The 25979-nt window shown below is 45.3% G+C and overlaps 1 protein-coding gene across 1 annotated transcript in view; it reads left to right on the top strand.

Annotated features, from left to right (window-relative positions):
* The window catches only part of LOC145354089 (cadherin-like protein 26), a 70083-nt gene extending 44527 nt beyond the window's left edge, over positions 1–25556 (top strand). Inside the window, exons 12-17 of the mRNA XM_080205221.1 lie at positions 2767–2835; positions 8795–9109; positions 12578–12905; positions 17502–17617; positions 22052–22099; positions 25187–25556. Coding sequence (XP_080061347.1) covers positions 2767–2835; positions 8795–9109; positions 12578–12905; positions 17502–17617; positions 22052–22099; positions 25187–25384 — 1074 coding nt within the window. The 3' untranslated portion in view covers positions 25385–25556. The remainder of the gene's footprint in view (positions 1–2766; positions 2836–8794; positions 9110–12577; positions 12906–17501; positions 17618–22051; positions 22100–25186) is intronic.
* The last annotated feature ends 423 nt before the right edge of the window (positions 25557–25979 follow it).

Genomic DNA, 25979 nt, shown 5'->3' with positions numbered 1-25979 from the left:
GGTTGGTTTGGTTTGTCACAGGTTATTAAACTGAATTCCTAATTCCTATCACTAAATCTATATATATATAAAATTTGAATTGATACAAAGCCTCCTTGTTTGTCGGGAACAGATGTTCAGAGAGTGGAGCCCCTTTATGGCTGTACTATGTCTCCCCGTTGAAATGTGGCACCCGCAGAACACTCAGTATGCCCCTGAATCATTAGAAAGTTCGCTATCCTAGCAGGGTCATGTGCCTGCTTGTCCTGTTTCTTGCTGGTTAGGCAGAACACAATGAAGTTCTCTCTCCCTCTGTACAGGACCTCGGTAACCTCCCAGCTGCAGTGATCACTGAGAAATGATGCTCAATCCTAGAAGGATCTGCTGGCACAGAAATTGAGGGTGATGGTGGCTTTGCCAGCTATTGGCAGCGCCATCCTTGTCCTACTGTGTGGCTGCAGGTCAGCTTAATGGCACAATTCATTCACACTCTCTTTGGTGAAGCATGGTTGCAACAGACACTGCTCCTGGCTGAGATGGAGATAGGAGAAGTAAAGTCTAAAGACCCTGGGTTGGCAAGGTTCATTGTTGGAGGCCTCCTCCCCTTGTGAGTGCAAGCAGCATCGCCTCTCTGCAGTCTCTACTCCGAGACATGCTGCAGCTCAAAAGGCACACTCACAATTGCCTCCATAACTCGGAGCACCAGACTGCCCACAAAGTTATTTGGTGCTGTCTCCTCTCACCATATATTCCTGTTCTTGGCTCCTGTAATGCTGAAACCAATGCCAACACAACCACATTTTGCAGCACTGGGCTTGTATGGAAAACAACATCAGAACTTCATAGAATCCCGAAGTGTAGAAGGAGGCCATCGAGTCTCCACTGACAACAATCCCATCCATCCCCGTAACCCCAAATATTTATTCTGTCGATCCCTCTGAAACTAAGGGGTAATTTAGAATGGCCAATCTACCTAACCCGCACATCGTTGGACTGTGGGAGGAAACTGGAGCACCTGGAGGAAACCCGCACAGACACAGAGAGTTTGCAAACTCCACACTCCAGACATCCGAGGCCGGAATTGAACCCGGGCCTCTGGCGCTGTGAGGCAGCAATGCTAACCACTGTACCACCCTTACGCCACTTTAAAGGTACTTCATAAATTCACCATCCTCAAACAATTCAAAGAATTACCCATGAAAAACATAGTCACACATAGCGTCCATCAAAAAGAATCGTGCAATGTTGGTCTGAGGAATTGGATGATCTTCTATGGGGTTGCTTGGGCTAGTCGGTATTTAAAAACTCTGTGACCAATCTGAACGCCACCATAGTAACTGACTTCATTAGTAAGTGTGTAGAAGACTGTGTGCCAAAGAAGCCAATTCGTGTGTTCCCCAACCGGAAACCATGGATGAACAGGAATATCCACTGCTTACTGAAGTCCAGGTCTGAGGCGTTCAAGTCAGGCGACACTGACTTATACAAGAAAGCCAGATGCGATCTAAGAAGATCCATCAAAGATGCCAAAAGACAGAACCGGACCAAGTTGGAGTCCCAGGCTAGCCACACAGACCCCTGCCAACTATGGCAAGGTCTGCAAGACATAACAGGCTACAAGATGAAGGCATATAAAATTGTCAGCTCCAATGCACCCCTTCCTGATGAGCTCAATGCATTCTACACCTGTTTTGAGAAAAGGTCAGTGGCATGCCCTCCACCCTGGAAGCCCTGGATGAACCTGTATCTGGGGTCACCATTGCAGATGACAAAGCAGTTTTCTTGAAGGTCAACCCACGGAAAGCAACTGGCCCGGATGGGGTAGGCGGATGTGCACTCAGACCCTGCGCTGGTCAGCTGGTGAAGGTATTCGCAGAGATTTTCAACTTCTCTTTACAACAATCTAAGGTCCCTATCATCTTCAAGAAGATGACCATTATCCCAGTACCTAAGAAAAACCAAGCAGTGTGCCTTAATGACTATTGGCCGGTGGCTCTGACATCCATCCAAGAAGTGCTTCGAAAGGTTAGTCATGGCACAAATCAATTCCAGCCTCCCGGACTACCTGGATCCACAACACTTTGCCTACTACTGCAACAGGTCCACAGCAGACGCCATTTCCCTGGCCCACACTCAAACCAGGAACATCTAGATAACAAGGACACCTATGTCAGATTCCTATTTATTGACTACAGCTCAGCCTTCAACACTATTGTTCCCACAAAACTCATCTCCAAACTCTGTGGCCTGAACCTCGGCACCTCCCTCTGCGACTGGATCCTGAACTTCCTAATCCACAGATCAGAATCAGTAAGGAGAGGCACTAAGATCATTCTCAACACTGGTGTCCCACAATGCTGTGTTCTCAGCCCCTACTATATTCCTTATTCCTATGACTGTGCGGCCAAATTCCCCTCCAATTTGATTTTCAAGTTTGTTGATGACACAACCGTAGTGGGTTGGACCTCAAACATGCCGATACTGTAGCCCAGGCCCCCATTCATCACCGCCCGGGTGCTTGGGCTCAGACCTTGGGGGGAGGGGATGGGGGCCGTCCAGCACTACATCATGATATGGGTTGACTGGGAGCCTGGTGCTGTTCCATAAATATACCTGGAAATGGGATGTCAACAAATAAGCATTTTCACAAGACTAGACAAATCCTATGAGATATCTGATTGCACATAACTGAAAATGATTTAGAGGACATTATACAGTTTAATATATGAGCGTCACTGATGTACAGCAAGCAATCCATTTCTTGGTAAATTCAATTTTTTTTTTAAGGTTGGAACACCGCCACATTCTCAAACAAAACAACCGGGCTCTGGAATAGGTGGAATTTGGAATGACAATGTAAGTATTGCTCCTTGGTGTCCGTGATTCATGAAAATCAAACAAAGGCAGTAACATTTTTATCAATGCATTGTAGTTTCTGAAATGCTGTTCGTTTGCTTATGTGAGGACAATAATTTATAAAACTTCTGAAATATTAAATTCATTCTTTCCCTCGTAAGGTCAACAAAAATGGGTTGCTAGAAATGAGGCATTGTAATATTCATGACAGAAGGGTTACAGCTTGGGTTAGGCTGGTCCAAACTTTTTGCTCAGGTAGCCACGTTTTGTATATTTTTCTCATTCAAGGTGCCAAGAGGCAAATTTCAGAAAGATAAGGCTTGGCATAGCAATAACCTGAATTTCCAAAGAAGTTGAGGTTTTAAGGAAATAAACAGTTGCTGAATAAAAGGAGCTGTAACATTAACAGTGCTGTCATGAACATACCAATGTGGCCATGATTAATAATGGATCGCTGTTTAAATTCTGCCATGAAATGACGTCTCATTTCCAAACACAAAATGTCATTCAATTAAGGTTGATTTTCGACCCAATTCTGTATTCTTTTAACTAGGGTGGCACTGTGGTACAATGGTTAGCATGGCTGCTTCACAACTCCAGGGAACTGGGTTCGATTCCAGCCTTGGGTGACGATGTGGAGTTTGCATGTTGTCCCGGTGCCTGCATGGGTTTTGTCTGGGTGCTCCGGTCTACTCCCACACTCCAAAGATTGGGAGGATTAGGTTAGGTGGATTCCCCAGGCTAAATTGCCCCTTTAACGTCCTGAGATGTGTAAATTAAATGGATTAATCATAGTGATTGTGAGGGGCAGGAGGGAGCCTGAGTCAGAGTCGGTGCAGACTCGATGAGCTGAATGGCCACTTCTGCATGGCGAGATTCTTTGATTATATATACAGAAAGTAAAGCAAGGTGATAACCTGTTGAGTTACATAATGAATAATCAATAAAAATGACCAGAATGGTGGAGGTCAGTGTATGTGGGTAGGAGTTTTTGGGTGTGTGTGTGTGTGGTGTTGAGAGTGAGAGAGAAAACTGAGATTGGGCTTAAGGCAAACTCACACTCACCATGTCATTTGCTCACTCGCCCCCATAACCCACTCATTCATTCCCACATACTCACTCATTAACTGACTGGCACACATTCACTCCCACGCACTCAGTGTCACTATCTCAGTCCACACACATACTCAGTCACTCATTCACTCTCAGACCTATTCAGTCACTCAATCAATTAATTTTTTGCTACACAGCCACTCAATCACCTTCTCTTCCCAAGTTCCACCAAAATGACAAATCTTCCAACTCCCTGGGCCTGATTCGACTTTACCATCCCAGGCTCCGCCGTGCTGGGCTCGTGGTGCCCAGCAGCGCTGGGCTCTCTGGAACCGCTGGGCTGGGCTGGGCTGGCCAGCCCCCAACCCCGCCATGCCGGCTGCTGGGCACCACGAGCACCCCTTCCTGATGAGCTCAATGCATTCTACACCTGTTTTGAGAAAAGGTCAGTGGCATGCCCTCCACCCTGGAAGCCCTGGATGAACCTGTATCTGGGGTCACCATTGCAGATGACAAAGCAGTTTTCTTGAAGGTCAACCCACGGAAAGCAACTGGCCCGGATGGGGTAGGCGGATGTGCACTCAGATCCTGCGCTGGTCAGCTGGTGAAGGTATTTGCAGAGATTTTCAACTTCTCCTTACAACAATCTAAGGTCCCTATCATCTTCAAGAAGATGACCATTATCCCAGTACCTAAGAAAAACCAAGCAGTGTGCCTTAATGACTATTGGCCGGTGGCTCTGACATCCATCCAAGAAGTGCTTCGAAAGGTTAGTCATGGCACAAATCAATTCCAGCCTCCCGGACTACCTGGATCCACAACACTTTGCCTACTACTGCAACAGGTCCACAGCAGACGCCATTTCCCTGGCCCACACTCAAACCAGGAACATCTAGATAACAAGGACACCTATGTCAGATTCCTATTTATTGACTACAGCTCAGCCTTCAACACTATTGTTCCCACAAAACTCATCTCCAAACTCTGTGGCCTGAACCTCGGCACCTCCCTCTGCGACTGGATCCTGAACTTCCTAATCCACAGATCAGAATCAGTAAGGAGAGGCACTAAGATCATTCTCAACACTGGTGTCCCACAATGCTGTGTTCTCAGCCCCTACTATATTCCTTATTCCTATGACTGTGCGGCCAAATTCCCCTCCAATTTGATTTTCAAGTTTGTTGATGACACAACCGTAGTGGGTTGGACCTCAAACATGCCGATACTGTAGCCCAGGCCCCCATTCATCACCGCCCGGGTGCTTGGGCTCAGACCTTGGGGGGAGGGGATGGGGGTTGCCTGCCGTCCAGCACTACATCATGATATGGGTTGAGTGGGAGCCTGGTGCTGTTCCATAAATATACCTGGAAATGGGATGTCAACAAATAAGCATTTACACAAGACTAGACAAATCCTATGAGATATCTGATTGCACATAACTGAAAATGATTTAGAGGACATTATGCAGTTTAATATATGAGCGTCACTGATGTACAGCAAGCAATCCATTTCTTGGTAAATTCAATTTTTTTTTAAGGTTGGAACACCGTCACATTCTCAAACAAAACAACCGGGCTCTGGAATAGGTGGAATTTGGAATGACAATGTAAGTATTGCTCCTTGGTGTCCGTGATTCATGAAAATCAAACAAAGGCAGTAACATTTTTATCAATGCATTGTAGTTTCTGAAATGCTGTTCGTTTGCTTATGTGAGGACAATAATTTATAATACTTCTGAAATATTAAATTCATTCTTTCCCTCGTAAGGTCAACAAAAGTGGGTTGCTAGAAATGAGGCATTGTAATATTCATGACAGAAGGGTTACAGCTTGGGTTAGGCTGGTCCAAACTTTTTGCTCAGGTAGCCACACTTTGTATATTTTTCTCATTCAAGGTGCCAAGAGGCAAATTTCAGAAAGATAAGGCTTGGCATAGCAATAACCTGAATTTCCAAAGAAGTTGAGGTTTTAAGGAAATCAACAGTTGCTGAATAAAAGGAGCTGTAACATTAACAGTGCTGTCATGAACATACCAATGTGGCCATGATTAATAATGGATCGCTGTTTAAATTCTGCCATGAAATGACGTCTCATTTCCAAACACAAAATGTCATTCAATTAAGGTTGATTTTCGACCCAATTCTGTATTCTTTTAACTAGGGTGGCACTGTGGTACAATGGTTAGCATGGCTGCTTCACAACTCCAGGGAACTGGGTTCGATTCCAGCCTTGGGTGACGATGTGGAGTTTGCATGTTGTCCCGGTGCCTGCATGGGTTTTGTCTGGGTGCTCCGGTCTACTCCCACACTCCAAAGATTGGGAGGATTAGGTTAGATGGATTCCCCAGGCTAAATTGCCCCTTTAACGTCCTGAGATGTGTAAATTAAATGGATTAATCATAGTGATTGTGAGGGGCAGGAGGGAGCCTGAGTCAGAGTCGGTGCAGACTCGATGAGCTGAATGGCCACTTCTGCATGGCGAGATTCTATGATTGTATATACAGAAGGTAAAGCAAGGTGATAACCTGTTGAGTTACATAATGAATAATCGATAAAAATGACCAGAATGGTGGTGGTCAGTGTATGTGGGTAGGAGTTTTTGGGTGTGTGTGTGTGTGGTGTTGAGAGTGAGAGAGAAAACTGAGATTGGGCTTAAGGCAAACTCACACTCACCATGTCATTTGCTCACTTGCCCCCATAACCCACTCATTCACTCCCACATACTCACTCATTAACTGACTGGCACACATTCACTCCCATGCACTCAGTGTCACTATCTCAGTCCACACACATACTCAGTCACTCATTCACTCTCAGACCTATTCAGTCACTCAATCAATTAATTTTTTGCTACACAACCACTCAATCACCTTCTCTTCCCAAGTTCCACCAAAATGACAAATCTTCCAACTCCCTGGGCCTGATTCGACTTTACCATCCCAGGCTCCGCCGTGCTGGGCTCGTGGTGCCCAGCAGCACCGGGCTCTCTGGAACCGCTGGGCTGGGCTGGCCAGCCCCCAACCCCGCCATGCCGGCTGCTGGGCCCCGGCCCTGTTGTATCGAGAGAATGTTGGGATATTAGAACAGAATCCGGAATCAGTCTGTGTAAGAATTAGGTTTGTGAAGAGAGATTTAGTATTGGCCATGTCCTCACTAGAAAAGGAAAGATTTAGAAGCTAAATGTTTGCTCACTTCTGTACTCTATGCATTTGAGATATTGTGCAGCATTACAGGCTGCTTCACCTTCTGCAACAGCGGAACAAAAGGACACAGCCTGCACTTATCACAGTCAATTCAAAACCAATCTGCGTTGACAATACATAGAATTTTAATTCCAATGGAGTGAGATGCCAGGACTAGTTTAGAATTAGGCAGGCGGGTTAAAACCTGAAATATGGCATCGGATCAGCAACTGAGATCTTCTCACGCAATTCCCAGATTTAACCCTGGAGTGATTGCAAATCAGTGGGAAGCCCCATTGAAGCTGTCAGTTGATTAATTGTAATATTTAAGCTTCCCAGAAACTGAGGAATTAATCAAGAATACCGGACTCAACATCCAATGCACAGATTTCCCGAGCTGCTTGGAACTTCAAGTGCAAAGAAAAGTTTGGCCCTCCAAGCCCATGCCCATAATGATGCCCTAACTAAACTCAATATTCCTTCTGCCCTTACTCGATCCATATACCTCTATTCCCTCCTGATTCATGTATCCGTCCAGGTGCCTCTTAAATATTGCAAATGTGCCTGCTTCCACCACCTCCCCTGGGAGCACAATCCAGGCACCCACCACTATCTACATGAAAAACCTCCTCTACACATCTCCCTTAAACTATCCCCCCCCTCACCTGGTACCTGTGCCCCCTTGTAATTGACACTTTCACCCTGGGAAAAAGCCTCTGACTTTCAACCTATCTGTGCCTGTTATAATCTTGTAGACCTCGATCAGGTCTCCCCTCAGCTTCTATCCTTCCAGTGAAAATAATCCTAGTTTATTTATCCTCTCCTTGCAACTATTGCCCTCCAGACCAAGCAATATCCTGATAAACCTTCTTTGCACTCCCTCCAAAGCTTTCACGTCCTTCTGGTAGTGTGGCGACCAGAACTGCTCGCAATACTGCAAATGTGGCCTCACTAAGGTTTTATATAGCTACACATGACTTCCCAATTCTTGTACACAATGTCCCAGTTGATGATACTGTAAGCCTCCTTAATCACCTTGGCCACTTGTGTTGCCATCTTTAGGGAACTGTGGACCTGCGTGCCCAGGTCACTCTGTATGTTAATGTTACTAAGGGTTCCCTTCCACTAGCCTGGATCAAATAGAGAACGCAGCAGGGTATGTTTGTTCAGTACAACTGTCAGGCTATGAACTCTTCAAGAAATGAAGTTGAGTTGCTGCAGCCATGTGTAGGTGAGGGATTGCTGCTCGCAGCACTTATACCGAGAACAAAATTACAGGGTGAGTTTCACATGACTCAATTCACTAGTTTTGTGCTTCAGTCACCTTGGGCTGCATTTTCCTACCTTCTGCATAGCCTGGGATTAGCATTTGCCATTCTAACTTGCACCTCAGAATCTGCAGCACCAGCAGCAGAAACTGCCTTCTCAGCCACATAGCCCATCGTTCAGAGGGAATGAACACTGGAATCCAGCTTGAAGCATCTGAGATTTCAGTGCTGGATCCACAGACAGGGCATTAGCTTTCTCAATTTAGGAGCACCTGGGTGCCAGGATGCTTTCATGGAAAGTCATTGCTGATATCTTCAATCTCATGGCACAAGAACCCCATCCCAGTGAAACAGAAGAACAGCCATTGTTGGTGTTGTCAGTGGCCATCTAGGTGGCTATCACTGGAGGATTCTTCTGCACCCCCCCCGAGCATGTCAGGTATCTGTGATTGTCCCAGGATGTAGGAGTCATGCACGCTCCCAGCAATGACAAAGATTCCTTAAGCCTGAGTATCCTTGTAGGTGTGGTCCAGGTGGAAGGTGATGAACTCAGATGCCTGGACATAGAGGGCATCTGTCGCTTCACGTATGTACCTGTGCACGGAGGTTTGAGATATCCCAGCTCGGTCCCCAGTCGATGCTGTCACATAAAATTTCAAGGCGGCATGACCTTCACGGCCAACAGGAGCAGGTGTCCTCCTCCTCTGCCTTGGTGCCGGGTGAGCGAAAACCTGGTCCGGATGCACTGTCTCCCTGTGAAGGCACAGTTTTCGGTAATACATGTTGCCTGACACTGAATGAGCAGCACCTCCTGTACAGCCATAGCCGACAGAATGGCTGTCTTCGTACACCCTTCACTGCCCAATGGCCAGCCAGCACCAGACCCTTTGCAGCGGCTCTCTGATGTCTGTGGCATTGGAGCTGGCATGGAATGGTCCTGCCCCTGATGCCAACACCTTGGCAGCCCTCAAATAGTCAGAGGGAAATAGAGGAGCAAATATGTAGGCAATTCACTGAGAATAATTGGTTAATTATACTGGGGGATTTAAACTTCCCCAACATAAATTGGGTAGTCCTAGTGTAAAGATTTAGAGGGGGTGGATTTCTTGAAATGTAATCATAGGAGTTTTTTGCTATGTAGAAGGCCAGCAAGGGATGGAGCAGTACTGGATCTGATTCTGAGGAACAAAGTCAGACGAGTGTTCAATATGGCAGTGGGGGAGCATTTTAGTGATAGCAACCACAACACATTATGGTTCAAATTCTTCATAGACGAGGAGACAGATGGCCTGCAACAGATTGCTTTGGATTGGGGGAAGGCAGATTTTATTAAGGCAAGATCTGGCCAAGTTGACTGGCAACAGCTCCTTGCAGGAAAATCTACAGCGGAGCCTTGGGTGGCATTCAAAAAGAAACTCGGAAGAGTATAGTTCCAACATGTTCTCAATAGGAGGAAATGTGGGAGCAACTAGTTCAGGAAACCATGGATATCTAGACAATTTAGGATTGTATAAGGAAGAAGGGAAAGGCTTTTAGAAAAGGGAGCAATTCAGTTGCAGCCCTAGAGGAATATAGAAAGTGTAAGAGGGAATTTAAGAAAACAATTAGAAAAGCCAAAAAAGGGGGCATGAAAAAGAACTTGTGAACAAGATTAGGGAAAATTAGTCTCAAAGGAATCCACAGTACATTGAGCTTGCCCATGTTTAAGACAGTGACATGGTGACACACCTCCATTGAGTGCTCTTACTTAGTGGGATTGTCATGTGCATGTCAGATAGACATGGTCATAGAGCCATACAGTGCAGAAAAGGCCTATCAGGTCTGCACTGACAATAACTACCACTAATGTTGTGCTAATCCCATTTTTCCAGCACTTGTCCCATATCCTTGAGTGTTATGATATTTCAAGTGCTCATCCAAATACTTCTCAAAGTTTTTAAGATTTCCAGCCTCCACTATCTTCCCAGACAGTGCATTCCAGATTCCCACCTGGCTCTGAGTGAATTTCTTTTTCCTTAAATCTCCTGTGTATAGGGAAGATGAGAAAAGCTTTTAGCAATAGGGAACAATTCAGCTGCAGCCGTAGAAGAATATGTCTTTATTTCAGCTGAGATGATGCAATCCATTAGCATCGTTTTACATTCCACTGCTAAGAGCTTACATAAATCAACTTTGCACCTCAAAGATTTCAAGTAACATTACACTTTGTTTCTCCACACATTATTTAATGAACAAAACAGCACCATTTCTATTTCAAATGATTCTCTTAATGCGTTTGTAGCAGTTCTAAAGTTACCCACAGACTTGTTAGGATAATAAACAATGAATTATCATTTAGGATGTACTGGTGTGTAGGAGTTGGGAATCTGCTCACCTCAAATTAATGGCTGATTAAACTGCATGAGGCGCTCGTTAATAGGTCTGGGAGGATGAGGAGGTGATTTTCAACTTGTAAATCGTCAAAACCAAACACATCAATTGGCTTAGTAGTTACAGATTTTCAATTCAGTTTGAAGAGAAATTAATGGATTTTTTTTAAAGGTGAGAAATTTTTTGGATATTGGGGATCTTGCTCCAGATCAGGCACACTGCCTTTCAGTTGGAGGTTTTTGCCATTTCTGTGCACTGTGTCTACTCGCCTGCTCAGGGACTGCCTTTCTCTCTTTCGCTCGCCAAGGGCAGTCCCATCATGGCTGCTATCTGCCTTTACCGCTCATTCTTTGCAGGCAACTCCTGCCACTTGCAGATACCTGGGGCAACTAATTGGCACCAAGCTTGCTTCCAACACAATTAGTGCTATATTGCCGCACCTGCCGCACAGTCTATTTTAAGCCTTATACAGTGGACAAAAAATTGCAAGTAGACTTCTTGTCAGTACAATAATATTTATTTACACACAATTATTAATCACCCACCCAAATGACGATAAGTTATCTTACAGAATACTAAAGTTCAAGTCCAATAGTCCTTGTGTGACTGACAAGTATCCAGGCAGATATTGGCCTTTATCCACGTGTTGGTCTCCATAGCCCTCTGCATAGTCTCGTCCTTAGATCTGGCCGATATTCTGGGCCAGGTCTTATTTCCTCCTTGGGTGTGGTGGCTCTCCTCGTGCCTGGTTGTTGCTGGTGATGGTTACCGTTGTTGTCATTTATTCATTGGGTAAGAGAGCGAGAGAGAGATTCTTCTGTTGCGCAGCACCATTTATACCTCGTTGGTTTTCGTGCGCTTTTTGGCCATTGCCAATCAGTTGATCAGGACTTGATTGATAAGGTCCAATCAGGTGCTGCCGCACCAATCTCTGAGTCTGTACTCAATGGCCATGACTGTAGGTGCCGGAGTCACACACATCACATACCTCCCTCCTAAATAAGGGGTTGAGGCAGCCCTATGTCTGGTAAGAACATAAGAAATAGGAGCAGGAGTAGGCCATCTAGCCCTTCGAGCCTGCCCTGCCATTCAGTAAGATCATGGCTGATCTGAAGTGGATCAATTCCACTTTCCTGCTTTCTCCCCATAATCCTTAATTCCCTTGTCTATCAGAAACCTGTCTACCCGTGACTTAAATATATTCAGCGAGGTTGCCTCCACCACTTCAATGGGCAGAGAATTCCAGAGATTCACCACCCTTTGAGTGAAGAAGTTCCTCCTCAACTCTGATCTAAACTGCACCCCCCCCCTTATTTTGAGGCTGTGCCCTCTAGTCCTGCTGTTCTTTCTAAGCGGGAAGAATCTCTCTACCTCTACCCTATCTATCCCCTTCATTATCTTATATGTCTCTAGAAGATCCCCCCTCAGACTTCTAAACTCCAACAAGTACAGACCCAGTCTATTCAATCTCTCTTCATAGGCTAACCCCCTCATCTCCGGTATCAGCCTAGTGAACCTTCTCTGCACTCCCTCCAAGGCCAATATATCTTTCCGCAAGTGTGGCGACCAAAACTGCACAGTACTCCACCAGTGGCCTCACCAGTACCCTGTACAGTTGCAGCAAGACCTCCCTGCTTTTATATTCTATCCCCCTTGCTAAAAAGGCCAACATCCCATTTGCCTTCTTGATCACCTGCTGCACCTGCAGACTGCGTTTTTGCGATTCGTGCACAAGGACCCCCAGGTCCACGGTTTGACCAGAAAGTGTCCTTTGTCCTGGGGTGGCCTATATCCTGTGTATTCCAGATCCTGCAGCTGGAGCCTGTTTCTCTCTGTCCAATATCTTTTGAGGTGCAGTCTGTCTGTTTCAGTGCTTGTCCAATTATCCCAGCGTGCTCTTGCAAGCCACCATCTTAGGTGGCCCGTTTGGCCACAGCTCCTACATTGAACGATTGCTTGATATGAGCAATGCAGGTCAAGGAGTTTCTGCATCCCAAGTTGCTAGGTGCTACCCTGAAAGACCATCTGCAATTAACGCCACAGCCAAATCAATGGCCCTTCACCAGCCATGCTATAGCCACTGGAGTTATGAGGACAGTGTTGCGACTAGCCCCAGGCTTGCATCCCCAAAAGTTCTTGACGAGACCTCTCAGTTTGTCGCTATCTGGCTGGGATACTCCCTAAGTGTTTCAAACCCAGGTAAGGAGGGATAACTGACGCCATGTCTATATTCAACCCATTCTCTGCTGGCAGCAACGCAGATTTAATCAGATAAGGTTCCCTTTCCTTCAGACACCTTTTCCAGATCCAATAGTTATTTTTAACCAGGCTTTCTTAAATTAAGATAGGTTAGATTTATTAACTACTAAAAGGTAAGGAGAAATGGTAACGCACATTCACCTACAACCGTATAGATTAGAGATTGAGTCCAATAGTAAGTAAATATTAAATTAAAATACACCGGTCTTTGAATTGCGAGGGTTGGATGATGATGCATTGTGGCCGTTAAGATTGTTTTCAGTAAAGTTGGCTTTTGTTGATGAACAGCTGATTCTTTGGTTCAAATATTGTGTAGTTCAGTAGTTTGGTGGAGATTTCAATTTTTTTCCAGGTGTGATCCTTCTGCTAGCTTATTGACTTTCACAGAAGGGGAGATAGGTTTTGACATTCCTCTGACTATCTTTACAAGGACCACGCCTCGGTTATTATATTCTCCACACACGCACACTATCTTGGCCAATATACCTAGGATTTAGGAGATGAGAAGGCTATTATGTCTCTTCACCTTTACTGGTGATTGTAATCCATTTTTTAATGGTTTTTCATGTACCTTGTCTGGAACCCAGGGAGGTATTCCATTGTCCCTTTGAGAAACCGCCAGCAGCCATTCCTGTGAGTGACTAGCTGTACATTCTCTGACGCTTTCAAGTGTCTATGTCCATTATTTAGAATATACAATTCAGGTCTTTTTAAAATCTTGTATTTCTGTGTATAATTACAGGTTTTTTTTCTCCATTGTGGTGACAACAGACATATTGAAGACGGGCACTAAAGGAGCACACAGGAGTGTTTTAATTGGCTTTTGTATGTAGTTTGGCATAGATTAATTTCTTAATTTAGTTTGTAATGTTTATTTTGTGGCTTGTATTTTAGCATTGTGGACAAGGGACAGTGTGATTGTCAGTAACAGTGTGATGGTAAGGTGGGGGTTGTTGGGGGATTGGGGTTGTGTTCACAGTTGTTCATGGATATACAGTCTAGAAAGGACCCGCAGTGGTTGCCTCTTCCTCCTCAACTGGTCACTGTAAACCTGGTGGCAGTTGCTGTTCCCTTGTGATGACAAGGTGATGCAGCATATTTCAGAGTACCATGAGTCACGATGCTCACTCTGCTGAACACTGCAGTGCTCTTTTAGAGTAACCCTGGCAACAGCACTCCAGTGGATTGCTACTTCATGTTTCTGCAGCAACGTGATTACCATTTCATTCTGTGCATGTTGCCCACGTGTGTGTTGGTCAATGGGCAGTCTGTGTCACTCAGTAGCCACCTTCTGGTTTATCATGGTGATTCAAATGCAGATGGCACAGCAGAATGCCACGGAATAGAAGTATAGTCATTGTTTACAGGTACATTCACCTGCTATATATATTCACACACCAGCTAGATACTGGGGAAGTGGAATGGCTTTTGGATGCAGCACATCGGAGAGCAGACATGTGCAAAGCAAAGTGCATGCAGTCAACGGCACTATGCATCACAGGGATGCCTGCAATCCTTGTCTTAAGTAAAACCATTCTCAGCTGCTTCATCAATGACCTTGCCTCCTTCAGAAGTGGGAATGTTGGCTGAGGATTGCAGCATTCCCAGCTCAGATATTGAAGCAGCCAATGTCCGTATGCAGCAAGAACTGGACTTCATTCAGGCTTGGGCTGACAAGTGGCTAGTGATACTCGTACTGCACAAATGCTAAGCAATGACCACCTCTAATAAGAGAGAATTCAACCATCTTCCCTTGACATTCAACAGCATTACCATGGCTGCATGTGCCACTCTCCACATCCTGGGTGGGTTACCATTGACGAGAAACTGAGCTGGATAAGTCAAATAAATGCCAAATAGCTACAAGAGCAGCTCAGGTGCTGGGAATTCTGCAGCGAATAACTCATCTCCTAACTCTGTCCACGATCTACAAGGCACAAATCAAGATTGTGAGGCAAATCACTCCTCATTCTGGCTGAGTGCAACTACAGATTCACTCAAGAAGCTTGAAACCATCTATAACAAAGCAATCTACTTGATTGACCCCCTCCACCACCATCAACATTCACGCCCTACACCACTCATGCCTCGTGGCAGCTCTGTGCACCATCTAGATGATGCACTGCAGCAAATCACCAAGACTACCTTGATAGTATCTTCCAATCCCTTGATCTCTGCCATCTTGAAGGAAATGGCCATAGGAATGCCACTAGCTGCAAGTTCCCCTCAATGCCACAGATCATCCAGACTAAACTGAAACAATTTTACCAGTTCTTCACTGTTGCTGGATCAAAGTCCTGGGACTCCCCCGTTACCAGCACTCTGGGTGTTCCTACAATACATTGACTACAGTGATTCAAGAAGGTGGCCTTTGAACTTCTTGAAGACAATTAGTGATGGCCAGTAAATGGTAGCCAGTGGCACCTGCACACCATGGAGGAATAATTGTAAAAAAAAATCCTCACGAGGCCAGTTGTTTCCCAGCCTGTTTCTCTCCAGAAAATGGACAGGGATTAGCAATCGGCCTAAGTCAAACCGTTGATACCTGTCAACAATCCAAGTACAAATTCTGCTCCTTGGTACTTCCTGCTCAAACATTTTTACATCTTACAAACTATAAAATCTTCCATGAGCCAACGTACTACAGAAGACAATTGATGTCTCTCTTGCGTTAAGACTATATCCTTATATGTATGAATGATGACCTAGTGAACTTTTATTAGTAAATCTGAAGATGGATTTTTTTTCCAAACAAGGCATTTTTAATATGACTGCCAAGTCCACCATGTGTGACTAACCCACTTTCAAATAACTGAAAATTACTTTTAAGAAAACTATACAGCATGATTTATCAGTTTCATTGATTTACAGGAATGAGTTTCCTATTAATTAACTATTATTAATACCTGCAAACCTTGAAAAAGAGCCCGTCAGTATCCTTGCACCTGAAGATAGTTTAGTTTAATTTAATTTTAGGATCCTCTGCTAAGGTTTGCAAATGAGTATGATAGACAGAAACCTGATGTGGTGATTAGTTGAGCAGATTTGACCAAGTGGAGCTGATTTTCGGTCCAGACTATTGTGTTATTTCAAATTGGTCTGAAGGCAGCTAGTGCTTCAAATTCCTCCACCTTTCGCACAGGTTTTGCTCATTTCCAAAACAAACTTATTCAAACTCTGACCCAAAGGATAGGCAGTTATCTTAGGGTATTGTATGGTTAGATGTATGTCATTTCTCCAATTTATATCATTCACGTTGCTTGCCGATGTATTGTAGAAGGTCGACAACTTCACTTTCCCTGGGAAACAAACTTGGCTCTAACAGATAGATCAGTACACAGTTTTCAATGGCAATCTGAAACTTGGGAAGTTGTTAATATAATGACTGATTCTTTTTCTGCCTGGTCCATATAATTAATAGAAATCAAATGAAGAATTTGAAATTTTTCTTACCGTGCTGTAATAATTTCTAAAATTCAGTTTGTTAGTTTATACGTGGGCAGCAGTTAGAATAGTTTAAGAAAATTAAATAAACATGAGGTCCTTCGTTTAAGTATATAAAGACAGGAATTTTCTGACTTTTCACTTTGGTGGAATTCTCCGCCCCCCGCCGCCAGTTGGCTGGCTCAGACCTTGAGGGGAGCGGGTGGGAGTTGCGTGCTGCCGAACACTACATTGTGATATGGGTTGAGTGGGAGCCTGGTGCTGTTCCATAAATATATCTGGAAATGGATTGTCAAAAAATAATCATTTTAACAAGACTACCTAGACAAATCCCATGAGATATCTGATTGCACATAACTGAAAATGATTCGCAAAAACCCAGCTTGCAGGTGCAGCAGGTGGTCAGGAAGGCGAATGGGATGCTGGCCTTCATAGCGAAGGGGATTGAATATAAAAGTAGGGAGGTCTTCCTGCAGCTGTATAGGGCATTGGTGAGGCCGCAGCTGGAGTACTGTGTGCAGTTTTGGGCGCCGCACCTGCGCAAAGATATTTTGGCCTTGGAGGGAGTGCAGAGGAGGTTTACTAGGCTGATACCGGAGTTGAGGGGGTTGAGCTATGAGGAGAGGCTGAATAAACTAGGCTTGTACTCGTTGGAGTTTAGAAGAATGAGGGGAGATCTCATTGAGACGTATAAGATGATGAATGGGATGGATAGGATAGAGGTGGAGAGACTCTTCCCGCTCAGAAAGGACAGTAGGACTAGGGGGCACAGCCTCAAGATAAAGGGGGGGCGTTTTAGAACGGAGTTGAGGAGGAACTTCTTCACTCAAAGGGTGGTGAATCTCTGGAATTCTCTGCCCGTTGAAGTGGTGGAGGCTGCCTCGCTAAATATTTTCAAGAAGCGGGTTGATGGGTTTTTGATAAGAGAGGAGATTAAGGGTTATGGGGAGAGGGCGGGAAAGTGGAACTGAGCCACGACAGATCAGCCATGATCTTATTGAATGGCGGGGCAGGCTCGAAGGGCTAGATGGCCTACTCCTGCTCCTATTTCTTATGTTCTTATGTACAGTTTAATTTACTAGCGCCACTGATGTACAGCAAGCAATCTGCTTCTTGGTAAATTCAATTTTTTTTTTAAGGTTGGAACACCGCCACGTTCTCAAACTAAACAACCGGGCTCTGAAATCGATGGATTTTGGAATTACAATGTAAGTATTGCTCCTTGGTGTCCATAATTCATGAAAATCAAACAAAAGAATTAACATTTTTATCAATGCATTGTAGTTTCTGAAATGCTGTTCGTTTGCTTATGTGAGGACAATAATTTGTAATACTTCTGAAATATTAAATTCATTCTTTCCCTCGTGAGGTCAACAAGAACGGACTGCTAGAAATGAGCTGGGCTGGGCACGCCGGCCCCCGGCCCTGTTGTATCGAGAGAATGTTGGGATATTAGGACAGAATCCTGAATCAGCCTGTGTAAGAATTCGGTTTGTGAAGAGAGATTTAGTATTGGCCATGTCCTCACTAGAAAAGGAAAGATTTAGAAGCTAAATGTTTGCTCACTTCTGTACTCTATGCATTTGAGATATTGTGCAGCATTACAGGCTGTTTCACCTTCTGCAACAGCGGAACAAAAGGACACAGCCTGCACTTATCACAGTCAATTCAAAACCAATCTGCGTTGACCATGCATAGAATTTTAATTCCAATGGAGTGAGATGCCAGGAATAGTTTAGAATTAGGCAGGCGGGTTAAAACCTGAAATATGGCATCGGATCAGCAACTGAGATCTTCTCATGCAATTCCCAGATTTAACCCTGGAGTGATTGCAAGTCAGTGGGAAGCCCCATTAAAGCTGTCAGTTGATTAATTGCAATTTTTAAGCTTCTCAGAAACTAAGGAATTAATCAAGGATGGCAAATTGTGCGGAGGGTGTGGAGAGTCTGCAGAAGGATCTAGATAGGCTGGGCGAATGGGCCAGGAAATGGCAAATGGAATTTAATGTTGGCAAGTGTGAGGTGGTCCACTTTGGTAGGAAGAATGGTAGGAAGGACTATTACTTACGTGGCGAAAAACTGCAGCAGGCGACGGTGCAGAGGGACCTTGGGGTCCTTGTGCATGAGTCGCAAAAACCCAGCCTGCAGGTGCAGCAGGTGGTCAGGAAGGCGAATGGGATGCTGGCCTTCATAGCGAGGGGGATTGAATATAAAAGTAGGGAGGCCTTGCTGCAGCTGTATAGGGCATTGGTGAGGCCGCAGCTGGAGTACTGTGTGCAGTTTTGGGCGCCGCACCTGCGCAAGGATATTTTGGCCTTGGAGGGAGTGCAGAGGAGGTTTACTAGGCTGATACCGGAGTTGAGGGGGTTGAGCTATGAGGAGAGGCTGAATAAACTAGGCTTGTACTCGTTAGAGTTTAGAAGAATGAGGGGAGATCTCATTGAGACGTATAAGATGATGAATGGGATGGATAGGATAGAGGTGGAGAGACTCTTCCCGCTCAAGAAAGACAGTAGGACTAGGGGGCACAGCCTCAAGATAAAGGGGGGGCGGTTTAGAACGGAGTTGAGGAGGAACTTCTTCACTCAAAGGGTGGTGAATCTCTGGAATTCTCTGCCCGTTGAAGTGGTGAAGGCTGCCTCGCTAAATATTTTTAAGAAGCGGGTTGATGGGTTTTTGATAAGAGAGGGGATTAAGGGTTATGGGGAGAGGGCGGGAAAGTGGAACTGAGCCACGACAGATCAGCCATGATCTTATTGAATGGCGGGGCAGGCTCGAAGGGCCAGATGGCCTACTCCTGCTCCTATTTCTTATGTTCTTATGTTCTTATGTTCTTATACCGGACTCAACATCCAATGCACAGATTTCCCGAGCTGCTCGGAACTTCAAGAGCAAAGAAAAGTTTGGCCCTCCAAGCCCATGCCCATAATGATGCCCTAACTAAACTCAATATTCCTTCTGCCCTTACTCGATCCATAAACCTCTATTCCCTCCTGATTCATGTATCCGTCCAGGTGCCTCTTAAATATTGCAAATGTGCCTGCTTCCACCACCTCCCCTGGGAGCACAATCCAGGCACCCACCACTATCTACATGAAAAACCTCCTCTACACATCTCCCTTAAACTATCCCCCTCTCACCTGGTACCTGTGCCCCCTTGTAATTGACACTTTCACCCTGGGAAAAAGCCTCTGACTTTCAACCTATCTGTGCCTGTTATAATTTTGTAGACCTCGATCAGGTCTCCCCTCAGCTTCTATCCTTCCAGTGAAAACAATCCTAGTTTATTTATCCTCTCCTCTTAACCATTGCTCTCCAGACCAAGCAATATCCTGATGAACCTTCTTTGCACTCCCTCCAAAGCTCCCACATCCTTTTGGTAGTGTGGTGACCAGAACTGCTCGCAATACTCCAAATGTGGCCTCACTAAGGTTTTATATAGCTACACATGACTTCCCAATTCTTGTACACAATGTCCCAGTTGATGATACTGTAAGCCTCCTTAAGCACTTTGGCCACTTGTGTTGCCATCTTTAGGGAACTGTGGACCTGCGTGCCCAGGTCACTCTGTATGTTAATGTTACTAAGGGTTCCCTTCCACTAGCCTGGATCAAATAGAGAACGCAGCAGGGTATGTTTGTTCAGTACAACTGTCAGGCTATGAACTCTTCAAGAAATGAAGTTGAGTTGCTGCAGCCATGTGTAGGTGAGGGATTGCTGCTCGCAGCACTTATACCGAGAACAAAATTACAGGGTGAGTTTCACATGACTCAATTCACTAGTTTTGTGCTTCAGTCACCTTGGGCTGCATTTTCCTACCTTCTGCATAGCCTGGGATTAGCATTTGCCATTCTAACTTGCACCTCAGAATCTGCAGCACCAGCAGCAGAAACTGCCTTCTCAGCCACATAGCCCATCGTTCAGAGGGAATGAACACTGGAATCCAGCTTGAAGCATCTGAGATTTCAGTGCTGGATCCACAGACAGGGCATTAGCTTTCACAATTTAGGAGCACCTGGGTGCCAGGATGCTTTCATGGAAAGTCATTGCTGATATCTTCAATCTCATGGGACAAGAGCCCCTTCCCAGTGAAACAGAAGAGCAGACATTGTTGGTGTTGTCAGTGGCCATCTAGGTGGCTATCACTGGAGGATTCTTCTGCCCCCCCCCGAGCATGTCAGGTATCTGTGATTGTCCCAGGATGTAGGAGTCATGCACGCTCCCAGCAATGACAAAGATCCCTTAAGCCTGAGCATCCTTGTAGGTGTGGTCCAGGTGGAAGGTGATGAACTCAGATGCCCGGACATAGAGGGCATCTGTCGCTTCACTTATGTACCTGTGCACGGAGGTTTGAGATATCCCAGCTCGGTCCCCAGTTGATGCTGTCACATAAAATTTCAAGGCGGCATGACCTTCACGGCCAACAGGAGCAGGTGTCCTCCTCCTCCGCCTTGAGCGAAAACCTGGTCCGGATGCACTGTCTCCCTATGAAGGCCCAGTCTTCGGTATTACGTGTTGCCTGACAGTTCACTGAATGACCAGCACCTCCTGTACAGCCGTGGCCGACAGACTGGCTGTCTTCATATACCCTTCACTGCCCAATGGTCAGCCAGCACCAGAGTCTTTGCGGCGGCTCCTTGATGTCTAAGGTCTGGTTTCTATGGTGCTGGAGTTGGCATGGGAAGACCTGGCCCTGATGCTAACACCTTGGCAGCTCTCAGAGTCAGAGGGAAATAGAGGTCAGATACGTAGACAATTCACCGATTGGTGAATTATACTGGGGGATTTCAACTTTCCCAACATAAATTGGGTAGTCATTGTGTAAAGGATTTAGAGCAGGTGGATTTCTTTAAATGTAATCGGGGGAGTTTTTTGCTCCAATATGTAGAAGACCAGCAAGGGATGGAGCAGTACTGGTTCTGATTCTGAGGAACAAAGCTGGACAAATGTTCAAGGTGGCAGTGGGGGAGCATTTTAATGATAGCGACCACAACATATTACGGTTCAAATTTGTTATTGACAGGCGAAAGATGGACTGCAAAAAATGGCTATGGACCTGGGGAAGGCAGCAGTTGTAATAATTTAAGAAAATTAAATAAGTGTTAGGTCCTTCATTTAAATACATAAAGGCAGGAACTCTCTGGCCTTTCACCTCGGTGGAATTTTGCTGGCCTGGGGTGATGTCAATGGAAATTCCCATTGGGAATTCCCTTGCTATTTCTCTTGCTAAAGTGATTATCCATTTATCCACATTGTACTCCACCTGCCAAATTTTTGTCCATGCGCACAACCTGTCCATGTCCCTTTGCAAACTCTCTAACTTATCTTAACAACTTACTTTCTTACCTATTGTGTGTCATCGGCAAATTTATCATTCCTGTCTGCCTTTTTGAAGGCTTAAGAAGCTGCTTAGCACTTAAAGTCTGAGTTCCATGTAATCATATTTTAAGGCTGGTCTGTTTAAAATTTACCAGTTTGAGTATCTTGGCTGACGGAGTCAAGGAATTCCATGGTGTTCGGGTTGTTGGACAGGATGCTCTGGGGGAGGAGATGGTTAATCTAATCTGGAATTTAGCATACGTTCAGGGAGAATCCTAGATATACTGTATTTTAAAAAAAATGATTTTGAAATATATCTTTCAGGATAACTTCAAGATTGATATGAAAATAATCAGAGACCTTTTATATCAGGTAAGCAAAGGACTGCTGGCCCTTTGTAAGAAATAGTAACAATATTAAACTTCATTTGACATTGGGATTTCCTGAATCATAATTGCATCAAAATTCACGTCAGTTTCTGAGATGACCTTGTCAATGGAAAGTTATGATGAAACCATCCAAGAATCTTAATATATAAAAATTAGTGTATAACAATCAGACATGAGAGTAACAGGGTTCCAAGGAAAGTATCAAACAGGAACACCTCCTCTCTTTAATTCCATCTTTATCTTATTATTGTTACGATTAAAGTTTGAAGCCATCATATGAAATGAAAGCCCAGTGGCCTGATACTATTTCTCTGTTGCATTGACTTTCTCAATGTAATTAATCTGAAATTGGCTTAATTGGCATGAAAGGTAGCAACATTTTAAGAGCACTTTAAATTCAACATGGCTTTTTAAAAACTCATTTGTGGGACATGGGTGTCGCTGGCTGGCCAGCATTTATTACCCATCCCTAGTTGCACTTCAGAAGGTGGTAGTGAGCTGCATTCTTGAAAAGCTGCAGTCCGCATGCTGTGGGTTGTCCCACAATGCCGTTTAGGGATAGAATTCCATGAATTTCACCCTCCAACTGTGAAGGAACGGCAATACATTTCCAAGCCAGGACTGAGAGTTGCTTGGAGGGGAACTTGCAGTTGGTGGTGTTCCCATGTACCTGCTGTCCTTGTCCTTCGAGATGGAAGTAGTTGTGTGTTTGCAAGATGTTGCCTCAGGATCTTTGGTGAATTGCAGCAGTGCATCTTGTAGATATTTTGCACTGCTGCTACTGAGCATCGATGTTGGTAGGAGTGGATAGTTGTGGATGTGGTGCCAATCAAACAGGCTGCTTTGTCTTGGATGCTGTCAAGCTTCTTGACTGTTGTTGAAGATGCACCTAGCCAGGCAAGTGGGGATTAATCCATCACACTCCTGACTTACGCCTTGAAGATGTTGGACAGTCCTTGGGGATTCAGGAGGTGAGTTTCTCGCCGTAGTATTCCTAGCCTCTGACCTGCTTTTGTAGCCACTGTGTTTAGGTGGCGTGTCCAGTTGAGTTTTTGGTCAATGGTAATGCCAAGGATGTTGATTTGAGTTCCAATGGTCTTTCGTGCTAGTTTAACAAACTTCTTGCTGGAAGCAAGTCCTGTCCATTAAATTTGCCCACCACGTGAACAAAGTGCCTCTGCTCAGTGAGTTCCTTCATCGGTTGTAAGGGAGGCTTCAAAGATTAAACTGGATATTTTGGATGCAAGGAGACTAAAGAGTGTACCTTGCCGGCCATTTGCTGGAGCAGCTGAGCTGGTCCCACTCACCTGGCCTTTTTTCCGAGTCTTGCAATATTTTTTCCCAATTTCCTTTGAAAGTCATGATTAAACAGTGCACCTCCTGCCCCACACACACACACACACACACACACACACACACTTTCAGGTGACGCACTCCATTCTTAGCCACTTGTTGCATGAAATCTAGCCATTGCTTATTTTGTCAGTTACCTTGAGTCAGTATCCTCTAGTTCTTGGACCTTCCACCAATGGCAACAGTTTCTCTCTATTTACTCTGTCCAGTTCCTGCATGATTTTGAAATGGTCTATCGAATCTCCTCTTCATCTTCTCTAGGGAGGGGATAGCTTGATCTTGGGTTTGGACATAACTCGGCACAACATTGAGGGCCGAAGGGCCTGTACTGTGCTGTCCTGTTTTATGTTCCTATGTTTCTATTCTCAGGAGAATATCCCAAGTTCTAAGCAGAGAAGAGGGTCATCGGTGCCAGGAGCGCTTGTTGTCTGGGGGGTTGCTCACAGGTTCCCATGGGGGTTGCTGTTGGGTATGGAGGAGTTGAGTGCTGGTCCTGGTGGGTTGAGCGCAGGTCTGGAAAGGGTTACTGGCCGATCCAGGGGGTTTGCACACAAACCTGCTCAGGGGTCCAGGGGGTGTTGATGCGTGTCTGGAGAGGCTGATCCAAGGCTTGTTGCTCACAGGATTGTGAGGGTGGGGGGTGAGGGGGTGGGTTGCTTAGGGAAAGGGAAAGTTGAGTGTGGGTTTGTAGGGGTTTGCTGGCTGATCCAGGGGGTTTGCTCATGGGTCTGGAGAGTTGGTCACAATTCTGGGAGGTGTTAAGTGCAGGTCCAGAGGCACCGATATAGGGCCAGGTTGGTTTCAGGGTTATAGAGGGGAGCAGTCGCTCGTGAACCAATGCAGGCAGATGTTTAGGGCCACAGCCACTCACCTTTGGCAGGTTCTGTAGGAGTTGGTGCCACATAGCCTCAGGGGCTACCCATTGCCTGTTGCCCTGAAGGTCACAGCTGCTCTAACTTTCTATGCCATTGCCTCCTTTCAGGGCTTCACTGGTGACCGATTGGCATTTCCCAGGCCTCGGTATCTGTGCATTAGGGAGGTCACCAATGCATTTCTCTCAAGGGTGCATAACTACATTAATTTTGACTGAGACCAACAGAGCCAGGACACCAGAGCCAAGAGGTTCACTCAGAGAGCTGGTTTCCCCACAACTGCAGGAAGGATTTGACTGCACTTAGTTGGCTTCCCATTCCGCATGGCATCGACATGCCCCCTTCATAAACCGCAAGGGTTTCCACTCCCTCAATATCCACATGGTGTTATGATCCGAATTGGTGCTACTGCCGAATAAGAAGGTTCCAAACTGAAACCCTGGCTCAGGAGACCCTAACTTTGACTTTTGTTTAGAGAACACGAAGGAGCAGAGCCACGGGACTGCCAATTAGTTCTCAACAACAAGAAAAAGCTGTTCATTAAACATTAAAAATTTGACTATAATATAATCCTCTTTCACTCCCACCGTTTTCCCACTGGTGCGGAGTGACACCAGTGGGAATTCCCATTGATAGCAGCAAGACTAGAGAATCCTGCTGCCAGCAAACAGTGCGCCACCTCCCACCGGCTGGAAACACACGGCTGCGAGGCCGGAGAATCTCATCTGCGAACAGAACTTTTCCTAAAGTGTACTCATTCAGAGTTATCAAATAAATTGCACAAGTATAATGATTTAAAATGTCCTACCTTCATTCAATTATTTTTGCTTGTTTTATCTCTCAAGAGACTGATTGCTTACAATACCAGGGAAGATGAACAAGACCACTATCAACCCCATGTTTATCAGTATGAAGGTGAAGAAGCCCAAACAATTTCTCTTGATTGCATCTCTGTTGTTGAATGCGATGCTGGATTCTCCTACCTGGATAACTTGGACAAACACTTCCTTGCGCTGGCCAAGATTTGCCAACAAAAAAAGTGAAGAAATGAATTACAGTTGAACTTTCCCCCCTCCGAGTGAAAATTCATTCAAAATCAACAAATTTCACATACCTTTGGTTTTCGGTCTGAAAAATTGCATTGACATTGTTCCCTGCACGTGAGAAATGGCAAGTCTGCGGTTGTTGTTGAGTACAGGCTTGGAGACGGCGATATAGGCCAGGTTGGTTTCGGAGTCGTGGCGGTGGTGGGCGGGGGGGAGGGATGCGGTTGCTCGTGCAGGAGGAGACTCCAGATGTTCAGGGTGCCAGCCGCTCACCAAGCCTCGGTATCTGTGCATTAGGGAGGTCACCAATGCACTCGTCTCAAGGTGTATAACTATATTAATTTTGACTGAGACCAACAGAGCCAAGACACCAGGTTCTGTCAGAGTTGGTGCCACATGGCCTCAGAGGTTACCCATTGCCTGTTGCCCTGAAGGTCACAGCTGCCCTAAATTTCTATGCTGTTGGCTCCTTTTCAGGGCTTCACTGGAGACTAGCTGTCATCTCCCAGGCCTCTGTATCTGTGCATTAGGGAGGCCACCAATACACTCCTCTCAAAGTGATATGGGCATACTGAGAAAGGTGCAAGAAAGG

The sequence above is a fragment of the Carcharhinus amblyrhynchos genome, chromosome 16, assembly GCF_965287045.1.
Source record: "Carcharhinus amblyrhynchos chromosome 16, sCarAmb.v2.hapA, whole genome shotgun sequence".
Classification (NCBI taxonomy): domain Eukaryota; kingdom Metazoa; phylum Chordata; class Chondrichthyes; order Carcharhiniformes; family Carcharhinidae; genus Carcharhinus; species Carcharhinus amblyrhynchos.
This window is presented reverse-complemented; position numbering and strand designations above follow the sequence as displayed.